The sequence below is a fragment of the Limulus polyphemus genome, unplaced genomic scaffold, assembly GCF_000517525.1.
Source record: "Limulus polyphemus unplaced genomic scaffold, Limulus_polyphemus-2.1.2 Scaffold1845, whole genome shotgun sequence".
Lineage (NCBI taxonomy): Eukaryota > Metazoa > Arthropoda > Merostomata > Xiphosura > Limulidae > Limulus > Limulus polyphemus.
In genome coordinates this window covers 82,555-96,205 of record NW_013667455.1, presented here as the reverse complement: position 1 = coordinate 96,205, position 13,651 = coordinate 82,555, and the positions used below count along the sequence as shown (strand labels likewise).

Genomic DNA, 13,651 nt, shown 5'->3' with positions numbered 1-13,651 from the left:
TAAATCCGTGTTGAATATGTCAGCGATGATCTCGTTGGTACACGAATAATAAAAAATAACTTTTAACAATTAAAATAAGTTATACTTTACAACACAAAAGAATATACTCAAAAGAGTATTTACAGTCTATGTTAATTACACAAAGATAAGTCCTAGGCATTAGAGTTCCTTCTTCCACCAGTTCATAATGACCCTTTTTTAAGCTATTGGTGGTGTAGCACAAGTTAACGTGTAAAATGTTGCTGCCCAATGTACTGAGGTCATTGTTTCTTCACTTCTACTATATGCTTTCCAAAGTCTACCAGCTGTACGTGAAGCTCATGAGAGATGTCTTTCAATGGTATTGTATGAATTCCCATATGTACTTGCATGTTGTGGAGAAACTGGAATGTTTACTTGGACATGTGACTGAATGTTTTGTCTTGATGGAGCCATGTTGTATTGGTATCCATTACAGTCCGTACAAGATGGTATTTCCTAACGGTATAGTGCTGTCAGCTCATTAGCCTACAGCTTGCAAAGTTTGACTGGGATTTCCATCGACTCCCTAAATGTTGAACTTACTATCATACCTATAATCTGCAAGTACTATAAATCCCCTGAAAAAAAAACTCTGTTTCATATTTGAAATTTAGTATCTCACATGTGCTTTGGGAGGAGCTTGTGAATACGGTTCTTTACTTACTTTTGTAGATTAAATCCGTATGAATTATGTTGTTGACAGTTACAAGGTTTCTGGAGGAGCTTGTGAATACGGTTCTTTACTTACTTTTGTAGATTAAATCCGTATGAATTATGTTGTTGACAGTAACAAGGTTTCTGGAGGAGCTTGTGAATACGGTTCTTTACTTACTTTTGTAGATTAAATCGTATGAATTATGTTGTTGACAGTTACAAGGTTTCTGGAGGAGCTTGTGAATACGGTTCTTTACTTACTTTTGTAGATTAAATCCGTATGAATTATGTTGTTGACAGTTACAAGGGAAGTTCCTATTTTAGATGCAATGGACCACTTTGATTTTGAGTTACTCTTGGTCACTGAAGCTGGATATCTTTTTTTACTACCTCCGATGTGCGACGGTAGCCGGTCGTGGAGCATCTAGTTTATTTTCTTTCTGAAATCACTCCTTCCCTTGCTATACTGGTATGGTTTAACATTATAAATATCCGTTTTTTTTAAAGCTAAAGTTTCGTACCTTGCATGATTTTATAATAACATAATAGAAGTACTTAGCTGTTGAATGTCATATAATGTGATCCTCCCAGAATGGATCAATTTTAAGTATCATCTGTAGTTGTAAATCCTCACACTTTAACTGAATTGCAACAGAAGGAATAGGGATTTTAACCTCTGTAATCGTAGATCACGGGGTGGACAGGAGAAAAATTAATAGATATGTAAATTGTTAAAATAAGTCCCGAAGAAGCTTCATTAAAGTTTATTGCAGTTAATTTACAGGCTAATCAAAACAATAAGAAAAAAAATACCGCTTGTAATCTACAGTGATTTCAGGGAATAAAAGTTCAATTTATTAATACGTCAAGTACCACGTGTATATATATACAAGGTGGAGATATAAAACTGATTTAATCTAAGATATCTATTGAATATGTTTTAGGTTTATCAGGGTAAAACTAAAATTCTAGTAAGTTCAAATGGTAAAGATCACTACTAATAATTTTGCTGATATTATATTATGTTTGTTGACGTATGATTATTGTTCACGGTTTATTTTCATTATGATAAAGGAAAATTGTATATAAGTATAGTTTGTGTCATTTAATAAACTGTATATGTTACATAATGCATGAAACATACGATTTAGAACCTTAGAGAAAAATCATGACTTATTTAATGAGTTAATTTAAGGTGTCGAGAAAATTTTTAAAAGGTTTTTTTCTTTTCATAAGTCTTCAGCTTCTTGAGGGGTGTTTATTTTATTCTGTAAAGGCAAAAAGGAACACGTACGCGTCTGGCCCCTGTAACAAAACCTCTCACATGGTGAATTAACCAAACACATTATTTTACGTCAGAAAGCTTTTATCCAATCAAAGTATGATGTTGAAATGCGTTACCATGGCAACACTTACGTTCCCACAAATCATAGATTGATAACGAACCGGCTGTTTAGATCACAGTTCAGTGTTATACTTAGAGGAGAATAGACTAGATACTAGAAGTACTTTCAGGGAAATATCAACCCGCATTACAAGGGTTTCGCAGGTTACTGGTATTATTTTGAATAATAGCATATTAATTATTTAAATTTTGTATCAAACTTTCCTCTGAAAATCCAATATCATTTTAAGTATTTCAAGTGAGAAGGTAAATTATATTTGAAAAAAAAAAGCCTATCTCCAATTGTATCGCTTTAATACGTCTTTCAAAAAGTTTTCTTCCGATATCTTCCAACTGAAATATTGTTCCAACTTAAAAAAGTTCAATTTTTTTCGTTGATGCTTTGGTAAAAATAAAAAATAATCGACGATGTCTTCAACAATTTCATCGACAGGTTTTGACATTTCTGCTTGCGATACGAGCAACACCGATATCTCTGGTAGTTATTCTTCAACTTGTAACTTAACGACGAATACTTGGAACACTACGATGTTGCCAGAACCTTCCTACTATCCAATTTACTACCGAGTAATTGGCACTACATTTCAAGGTTTAATCTTCCTGATTGGCGTGCTTGGTAACATTATGGTTGTAATAGTTGTAACCAATACCCGTAGTATGCTGACCCCTACCAACTGTTATCTTGTCAGTTTGTCTATAGCTGACCTAATGGTCCTCATAGCTTCTGTACCCAACGAGGTCTTGTCTTACTTTCTTCTAGGAGATGAGTGGATCTGGGGTCGAGCTGGTTGTATTATTTTCATCTTTCTTCAATATTTAGGGATCAATGCTTCGTCGTTGTCCATCACAGCTTTCACAATAGAACGGTACATCGCCATCTGCCATCCCATGAAGGCCCAGATGGTTTGCACCGTCAACAGAGCCAAGAAGATTATAATCGGTGTTTGGGTGTTCGCTTGTCTCTACTGCTCTCCTTGGCTTTTCCTAACAAAAACAGTTCCCATTTACTACAAAGGCCACGCAGATGTGGAAACCTGCACCTTTGCTCTTTCAAGAGAACATTACCTGGGCTATTTCTTTGCGGATCTGATGCTTTTCTATATTTTCCCGCTGCTTCTGTCTTGTATGCTATATGGACTAATAGCAAGGATCCTCTTCACCAGTGAGATTCCCAGAAACATGGTTAAAGGAGGAAACTCTCCAGGAGATTCCGTAAAAAGCAGCAATCCAAGCACCAGAGTGCAGGTACAGTTGGCAGGTTTTATGCATCCTTGTGACTAGTATGTATAATTTATCTTTAGAAGACCTATTTTATTAACATTAATAGCACTAAAATTAATAACAAAATAGCTTGTGACCTTTAGAAGAAAGTGTTAAACGTCAAAATAATTTTTGTTAAAGAAAATCAAATGTAAGATATAACAAAAGATCGTGTTGGTAAAAGTAGAACGTGACAAATTAAGAGTTAATTTGCCTATATTTTGGTTGTTTTACTAATACAGAAGTTATAAAACTTTACTCGTTTTAATGCATGTAAGAAATACTTGAATAATACATTTCTGTATTGTATTATAGTTTATTAATTCTAAGCGAGTTTCTTGTCGCATCAGAAACCTATCAGATATATAAATTATAATACATTTTCTTTAAGCAATATAAAAAATTAAAAAGTACCATCAATCTTTGTTTCACCGTTTTTATTGTTTCTAACATAATCTTTTTTTTTTAGAAAATAAAACCAATTTTAAGCGTGGTTTGTTTTCCTAACCTGCTGGCCAAATAGCAATTAATGTGTATAACATTTGTATGATTTTTCTCATAAAAATCATTCGCTTTCATACTTTTTTCTATTAGCATATATTTATGGTACCCCCCGATGGATCAGCGGTAAGTTTATTGACTTACAATGTTATAATCCAAGGTTCGATTCCCCGTGGCAGTCAGAGCGTATAGAGCTTACTGCGCAGCTTTGCGTTAAAATAAACAAAAGCACACACATAAAAAGTTGTTTTAGAACTGAATAGGGAATTGTTTGTTTGTTTGAAGTTAAGCACAAAACTACAGAATGGGCTATCTGTGCTCTGCCCACCACGGGTATCGAAACCCGGTTTCTAGCGTTGTAAGTCCGCAGACATACCGCTGTACCACTGGGGGGCCTGAATAGAGAAAATACATGTTTTACGTTAACAATATAAAAGTAGGCAAAACCTTCACTCTAAATATTTGAAAACACAACATAAAACATCCATGAGAGGAATAACGTTGGTTTGTTGAAATTACAACCATTATTAATATTTAGTATGTTTGTAGATCCAGTATAACATGATCTAAGATATCTCTGATCTTCTGCAGTCCAAAAAATAATGCTTTGAGTTGTATTAATTTGCGTCATTATAAAGTGTTCTTTTATTAGTATTTCGAACACATTTCCCTGAATATAAAAAAATAAATGTTATATATATATATTTGTTGCACATATCAGCTTAAAAAAATCATGCTATTTTCAAATAATAAAAAACCCCTTTCGGTGAAATTCTGGTCTGTCTTTTTCACCGTTTCTCAATTCTTTATTTAAAAGATTTGTAAAAATTATTCTATTTACTTATCTCTTTATGGTGGTAATATTATATTCTCTTGTGCATGTTTCTCCGTGTTTGTGTTGATACTATAACTCAATACAAGGGGATTCAAATCACTAATTACTCTATTCGTGTATGCTTTGGGTTATTAAACATGTGATCAATGCCACAACTTAAAATGTTTCTTATATAGATGCCGTTTTCGCCTATCGGTAATTTTAGGAAGTTGGACATAAGGGTTTGTTTGTTTATTATTAATTTTGCGCTAAGCTACACGAGGGCTATCTGCGCTAGCCATCCCTAATTTAACAGTGAAGGCAGCTAATCATCACCACCCACCGCCCAACTCTTGGGCTACTCTTTTACCAAGGGATAGTGGGATTGGCCGTGACATTATAACGCCCCAACGGCTGAAAGGACGAGCATGTTTGGTGGAACGGGGATTCGAATCCCCGACCAGCAGATTGCGAGTCGAGCGCCCTAGCTACCTGGTCATGGCAGGCCTGGACATAAGAGAGAAACTTCTGTATTTTTACTGTCAGGTTCATAACAATAGATGGCACCACCTCCTGCCAGTTATAGATCATCAACAAGGCCAACTTTTGAATAGTGGGATTTACCCGTAACTCTTATAACTCACCCAGGACCCCAAACTGGGGAGCACGATTTTTGTTTTGGTGGTATTGGAACATTAACCGCTCAATCTCAGATATAAAGTCAGGTACATTCACCATTGAGCCATGCTAGGCGTGTTCGTAATAGAAATGTTTTAAATTAAAAAAAACAAAACAAAAACATCCCAGTATCGAATCATTTATTTTGATGCCTAATCATCACATATAGCGTAGACTGAAAATTTAGCTTTTAAATTAGTTAGCTAACCGATTCCTCTTTTTGTTAACTGATGTTATAATCGTAGCATACAAATTCTGTTCTAACTTGCGAATGCGAGAATACGCCTTTCAGTCTTTTTTATAAATATATTTCATTATTTCAAAACTACTTGTATCTATGTGTTTACTCTTATTTAACCTAAACATCAATAAGTCATTAAATAATCTTAGTTCAAGCATTCAGTTTGCTGGAGCTAAAACATCAGTTACTTGTGCCCTCGTTATTCTAGAAATAGGATTTGTTCACAAAGATGGGTTATTTGGAGGGAGAAAATCAAAATTGATTGGTAACGTATTTCCATGCAAATGTAAAAAAAAAAAAACATGTAAAAAAACAACACTTTAGTGTATAGCTAGCAAAACGTTTAGTGTTAGTATTGACGGCAGGTTTTTCTTGCATGAGTATTTCCCAAGTTTTATCGCCTTGCTCAGCTGCGCTAGAATTTTGTTACGGTTACTTGCGACAGGAACAGGAATTTAAAGTTGACAGCTATTGAGGGTACGTTAAACACACACACATATATCAATACATGTACATACATCATATGCATAGAAATAAATAGCGTTATACTCACCAGAATGACCAAGTCCATATGCATAGTTATTTGGGTTGTGCTCCGCTTGCCTCCCTTGTGCATGCCCCCGTTGAAGAGCTAAACAAACATACGAAATTTATGGCATATTTGATCTTTTTAAAGGTTTCTAACATATTATTGCAAAAGTTTGAGGTTTAGTCTACTCACTGAAAAGCAGGAAAAGTTTTAGTTTAATCAAAAACTTAAATTCTTACAAAGTGACCACTCATCTGATGATCGCTAAAAATATTTAAACATTCTAAAGAGGAACATTGATAAAAACGTTCTATCTGTAATCTAATATAGTAAACACAATAATTTACTAATAACTGCATCAACACTGTTAGATGGGATCTTTACTATTAGTGCACATGCACGTTTTCCGTCTTTTGAGGAAAAAACTGAACAACACTCTGAAGTTTGGAACATATTTGTTCCGGACCAACAGGAGTTTCTTATTAATAAGGGTGTTTTTCTCACTTCAATCATGACAATATTATGAGGTATTTGTAGCAGTTTGATGTAAACAATGTGTGTATTTGATATAATATAACACAACGTTGTTAAGTTATTACTTCACAATTTAATATATTAATGAAAAATTAAGTATAATAGTAAGTTTTCGAGTGTGGTCTTTGTCCGAACAAACCCAAAAATGACCTATACTTTTGGAATGAATTATGTAATTAACAGAAAGTGTTGAAAATAGAAAACTTTTTAATTTCTGCTTTATGGAGGAGATAAAATCAAATATCAGAATGTTTTGGCTTTTTTTGTCTTTGAAGTGACGCTTTCTTGAGAACCAAGGGTAGTATTATTTCCTCATCAAGACGGTTGCTAAGAGGGATATCTGACGTCATATGACTCCCTTATGGTTTCCAACACCATCCTGCTACACTTTATCGCTGTCATCTTATCTCTAGGTTTTTTGTTTTAATTCTCGCTGTAAACGAAACTAAGATATTAAAATCACATACAGAAACTCGGAATACAGTACTTTACGCTACAGTTCCGTATACAAACTTCGGATATTAAATATTCTAATCTGATAGAATGTATATTTTTCTGTGAGTTGAATAAACTTAACACTTCTTCAAGAATATATTCATATATACTTATAAGTCTAAAAATTGTGGTCAAATACCCACTATAGGTCCAGTGTAGATAACTCATTGTATTATTTTATGTTTAACAACAAACAACTACACTCACAAGAGGCACCACATTTATCTATCAAAGCATTCAAAAAGTTACTTTGTAATAATTGTAAAATTAAGTGATTACCTTCATATTACAATAAGGTTTGCTATTAGCTTAAGTTACTCTTTACATTATATGTCAAATATATATTTGTTTATTTGTAAAGATAGGTTGAAATATAATGATATTTATGTATATGCATTTTATACTGTCAAAGCAGCTTTTAATTTGGAGATTTACGAAACAACGAAAAACTAAAGTAATTTAATTGGCAAAAACGAAAAGAATTGAAAATATAGCTTTTTACCAACTTGTTTATGGTATAAGGAATCATCCGTCAAGTTACATGAAAATCGCTATCCCATGTTAATTACATGATTAACTGAAAATAATATATTTCAGTATCAAGAGACCAATATACAGGATTAATTTCAATATGAAAAAAAAATCTTTCCATACTTATAGACAAGTGAAACTTACTTCTTAACCTACAATTCAAATCTGACTATGAAAAAAAAATCTTTCCATACTTATAGACAAGTGAAACTTACTTCTTAACCTGCAATTCAAATCTGACTATGAAAAAAAAAAATCTTTCCATACTTATAGACAAGTGAAACTTACTTCTTAACCTACAATTCAAATCTGACTATATAGATAAAAACACGAACTGCAAATATTACTAATACGACCTTTATGATGGTGGGTTATTTTAACATTAATATAATTCATCCATTATCATATACTTATTAATGTCATTTTATATTACTGAATCTATATAAATAATACACTACGTTTGTCTGTCCGGAACTTTTCTTGCAAACTTCTCAATCAAATGCCACTAATCTCATATCGCTAGAAAGGCCTTTGTCTGAAGAGTGTGGATTGCATATTGGCTTTTTAATTTAATATCATATTACCTGTGTTTTTCAATGCAACGATTACTGTACTCGGTTGTACAATGTCATTGTCATCACGTGGCGACTGGCTTCGACTGGTTTCGATGTGAACTTTAGGTTTTTTTTTATTTGCAAGGTATTTCACACAAACAACACTTAACCCGCATGTAATTTCCTACAAAAATTAATATTACACTATATACAATTTCTGTGGGCTTTCTAGACTTATTTAGGTCTAAAATACGCATGCTCAGTTCGTTCAAAGCCATATATTTATCATTTTGTGAACATGCACTCAGATATTTCTGCATATTCAGCTAAGTTTGTCTTCATTACAACTTTACACTTACTTTACTTTGCAATAATGTAGCTTCGATTCGTTTCATAGATTGCTATAAACACCTTTTAGCTACATTTTTCTTTGGTACGCATTTTATTTTCGTTTTTGTGAGTTTCTTTATTTCAACTCGTAAAACCGTGTCTTACACTAAACACTCATAACTATTTCATACTCCGTGTACTATTATAAATACCATTACTTTACTTTATTATTTACTTTACGTGTAATTATACTAAATAAAGTTACGTACGTAAAAAAGTATCTTTGTACCAAATCTCGTGTAAATTGGCCGAAATACGACGGAGTAATTGTCAGAAAACCCTAAAATTATACTTTTTGTGACATCTTGATCCCCCTATAATTACTAAAATTCCAATATTTTTATTTATCATTGTATGTTACCTGTATCGGTGAAAATATTAACAAATGTGGTAAAAGAGAGAAAAAATTATAATGAAACAGTAGTAAACAAAATAACCTATTACTAGCTATGACCCGCAAAACATTTGCGGTGGTTTTCATGCCCTTCGCTTGAATTTTCCTTATTCTATAATTTTCACGCACTGCATTTAAGCTACGCTTTCTTGCATGCATTATGTGTTAGATCGATAAATCCTGGTCTATTTGAAATAATTTGACGTGGTCAAACAAACAAATTCACGTAGGCGTAACTTTGTTTAATGAAACTATACAGGTCCCAAACAGAGATATAGATAATTGTAGAATTTTGCCTTTTGCTCAATTTTCCAGCAAGAAAAGCACAATTTAGGGTTTTCGTGAACTATTCATGTGTATGTCAACTAACGTACATGGGTTTTGGTACAAATATACCTTCTTGCACGTCCGAAGCAGTGATATAGACCGTTTAGTTTTGGATTTTTCTGTGTTTTTCACGATTTTTCTGATATCAAAATTGGTCATGTTGAGATTGAATGGCGGACACATGTTGCGTTCGCCCACAAATGTTGGCCTCTTTCATTTCTAATAAAACTATTTTATCGTGGCACTTTCTTTAAAACCTAACGTCTTTGAGCTAAATGATACATCTTCAGACAGCGCCGTTTGTCAAATAAACGCATTTGTTTATGTTGATGCGTCGTGAGGCTTCAATAATGGGAATTTTCAACTTGAATTTGCTTGTTTGTAATTAAGCACAAAGCTACACGATGGGCTATCTGTGCTCTGCCCACCACGGGTATCGAAACCCGGATTCTAGCGTTGTAGGTCCGCAGACATATCGCTGTGCCACTGGGGGACTTTTCAACTTGAACGGCATCTCATGTGCTCATAGGCTAAATGTCTAGGTTACAGATCCCAAGGATTCAGGTACAGCCGTTCCTAATATTGGACTACTAACCAAAAGGAGGATAGGCAACATTCGACATTCGCTGTCATAAGAGCTTTGTCACGCTCTTTGAACTGAATGACGTCACCATAGTTGTAATATAGAGCATGTCCAACTTCTCGTGGCTTCAGAAATGTTATATCCCACATAATTCAACAAATATATATATATTTCGTATTAGTTTCTAATTAATAATGTTACTAACTTTACACAAGGTAACTATTATACTACAATATTGTATTTAACAGTAAAACTAGCTTCCTTTAATGGGTATCATTTCAGAATTACAAACTGTATGTTTTAAGGTTTTTTCTATCTTCTTTTTTTTGAACCAGAAATCATATTTTATGCTACAAATCATAGCCACCATATAAATACAATAGACCTAATTTAGTGAAATGCTTTGATATTAGACAAAATAATGTAGACTAAAATAGTTTCTACATCAGTAGTACTTGTACATAAGTACAGGTTAAATATAAAAGGTTTTTACTAAACCAAAATTCAGATTTTTTAGGAAATCTTCTTATTTTTTAAACTCAGGTGGTGAAAATGCTTGCTGTTGTAGTGGCTCTCTTTGCAACACTGTGGTTACCCTACCGAGCTCTAGTCGTATACAATTCCTTCGCTGTCCACCGCTACATGGAGCCCTGGTTCCTGATGTTCTGTAAAACCATGATTTTCATTAATAGTGCTATCAACCCTATCCTATACAACGCTATGTCTATCAAGTTTCGACGAGCCTTCAAGAGGACCTTATCTTGTTGTCAGAGGCAGCAGTGTCGTCGTGGGCCGTACTTTAGTGATGTAGTGTCTAGTCGATTCCTTCCAAGTACCTTAAACATGGCCGAAGCGTCTTGCAGAATGGAAAAGCAACAACAAGTTTAATCCAGCGTGTAATAGTATATCTGTCATTTCTTGTAGTAAAATACAAGTTTAAAACATCATTATTTAAATCGATAAAATTATTTATAGAGAAGCCAACCTAAAACCTTTTGTGTATTGTAGCTAGACAAAGAAAAAGCAGCGATATTCTAAAAATGATTATTACTTGTATACATCTTACCATTTATCATACTTATTGTAACCACGGCAACAGTAAAGACGTAGATGTATGGTATTGAAAATCTACAGCAAGTATAAACTAACGTTAGTCATACCGAATCAGACATTTCTAAAGAAGTCAGCAACATCCATTAGGAGTTCCATACCTTCAGCAACAAAAAGGACAATTCCTTGGAGGATAGAAATGATTCAAAACAGATCTATAAACAACATAAAAATACGTTTGAATTTCAGTATACAACTGCCCATGTCATATCGTAACCGAAAAGGCATTCTTCAGAATGTTTTTTTTTGTTATAACAAAGCTAAAGAATGAGCTATTTGCGCTCTGTTCACCGCGGAGATTTAAACCCGATTTTAGCATTATAAGCCCATAAACTTTCCGCTGACCCACCGCGAGATCATACAGAATGAAATGAGTGTGACAAACCTAAAACAGTTTTAGTCTCCAACAAAATCATCTGGTGGTAGAGATAAATCATAATACTATAGCAACGCATCCTATGAAAGATCCCGGCATGGCCAAGTTGTTAGGGCGCTCGACTCGCAATCTGCGGGTCGCGGGTTCGAATCTCACCAAACATGCTCGCCCTTTCAGCCGTGGAGGCGTTATAATGTGACTGTAAAAGAGTAGGCCAAGAGGTGGTGATGACTAGCTGCCTTCCCTCTAGTCTTACACTGCTAAATTAGGGACGGCTAGCGCAGATAGTCCTCGTGTAGCTTTGCGCGAAATAGAAAAACAAAAACAACCAAAAACAAACAAACAAACTTGTAAAAGATCAGTAACATTAGTAACATAACTATAGCAACACACTGAGTAAAAGAACACTGTCATGTAATGGCGGCAAAAATAACACTCATGATGAAACATTTATTGTTTGTTAATTATTAAGCTACATAAGAGGTTATTCATACTGTGCCCATTACGAGTATATTACTTTTATAAACCATCAGACTTACCGCTGAGCTACGGGTGGGGATGGTAGAACGTAAAAATATTTGTTTGATTTTTAGCTCAAAGCTACACCATGGGCTATCTGCGCCTTGTCCACCGAAGGGTACCGAACGCCAGATTTTAGAGTTGTGAATCCACGAACTTAAAGCTGACTTACCGGAGAACACGTAAAAGGGTACTGAACGTAAAGTAATGCTGATTTAATAAAGTATAAATAAATATTTACCGTTCTCTCAAGGATCGTAAAAGAAAAACAGTTAAAATCATACACTATTGTCTTTATTAACCGCATTATACAGAATATAAAACAACATCTCTCGGCTAATCAAAAATTTACTCACAACAACACGGTAAGTAGTGCATCGTTTTCATTGATTAGAGACGCTATTTCTACGTCTTTCAATGTTACACAAGTTGAAGGATATTTCACAATAGGTCTGATTGTCTCTTATTACAAGGTTAAACTGCGTAAACAGATAAACAAGCTAATTTTGTATTACTCCAAATAACGAAATTCAGTAACAAGGTTTGCATAACAATAATGATAACGTTGCAGTAAAAAGAAATTAAAAAAACTAAAACCATTCATATGATGTGAAATTTACTACTGTTGCTTATCATTAAAGATGCAATTAACGTAACACTGTAACAGTATTAAAATGACACTACTCTTACATTTCTTTGATATCAAGCTTGTAAATTAGTGTTTTTATTCACTATTCAAAGTTTATTTCAGAATGCTTTCTACAAATTGGAATTCTTTTTTTTGTCTCAGTTTTCCTCCTTCCAAGAAAGATGTTTTTGTTTTATCTAAGAACAAAACGAACTTTTGGTTACTAACAATATAACAAACATAAGTTTTTTTAACAATGTTATTCTAAAGACCGACAACAGATATTTGTCAACGGTTTCTTGTCAAAGTGAAACAGAATACGTTTAAATAAGACACTAAATACATTTTTGGAAGTATGTGTGGAAAATGAAAAGCCTGATTTCACATGACAAGAATTTTCATGAAACACATGCTTCAGTTTTTTATGATTTATTTAGTTTTAGATTAAGCTGAACAGTTGTTCAGATTATCCTTATAAAACGTGAATCATATGGTATTTGTCTTTAGGTTATTGGTTTCTAAGACGCTGACAAAAGTTGTGTAGCACCGACATAGACAGATTCGTGATTCAACTAAATGTATGAAAAATAATAACCTTTTTCAAAACGAATTTTCAAGAAAAAAAAAGGGTAATGTCTTTAAACCAGTAATATAATATAAGTAGAGGTATCAATTAATATAATGAAGGCGGATTACGGACTATTGATTCCCCAAGTCAAATATTTCTAATCCGAATTAAAGCTGCATTATTTATAACATACAGCATCTTTTAGTACAGTGAAGCGGATTAGGGACTACTGGCGCTGTCGAATATTTCTAATCCGATTTAAAGTTGCATTATTCATAACATACAGCATCTTTTAGTACAGTGAAGCGGATTAGGGACTACTAGCGCTGTCGAATATTTCTAATCCGATTTAAAGCGGTAATAGGTGATATTGGTTATATAAGAGTTTATATAATATAGATATCGGCAAAGAAAAATACCAAGTTAATTTGATAAATATTTAACTGATATATTCAAAAGACTTTTCGCTTAATACAAGTAAGACATCAAACAATGGCATTGAAGATATGCCTTGAATATTAAACCTGTAAGGCCAGTGG

The 13,651-nt window shown here is 33.7% G+C and overlaps 1 protein-coding gene across 1 annotated transcript; it reads left to right on the top strand.

Moving 5' to 3' along the window:
- Positions 1-2,488: 2,488 nt before the first annotated feature.
- Positions 2,489-10,799, top strand: LOC106465127 (thyrotropin-releasing hormone receptor-like). Its single transcript, XM_013925326.2, has 2 exons — positions 2,489-3,325; positions 10,455-10,799. Exons 1-2 carry the CDS (start codon positions 2,489-2,491, stop codon positions 10,797-10,799), a joined length of 1,182 nt encoding a protein of 393 aa, XP_013780780.2.
- The last annotated feature ends 2,852 nt before the right edge of the window (positions 10,800-13,651 follow it).

Coding starts and splice junctions, on each gene's coding strand:
- LOC106465127 (XM_013925326.2), top strand. CDS start 2,489: ATGTCTTCAACAATTTCATCGACAGGTTTTGACATTTCTGCTTGCGAT. Junction 3,326..10,454: donor ATCCAAGCACCAGAGTGCAG/GTACAGTTGGCA, acceptor TTTTAAACTCAG/GTGGTGAAAATGCTTGCTGT.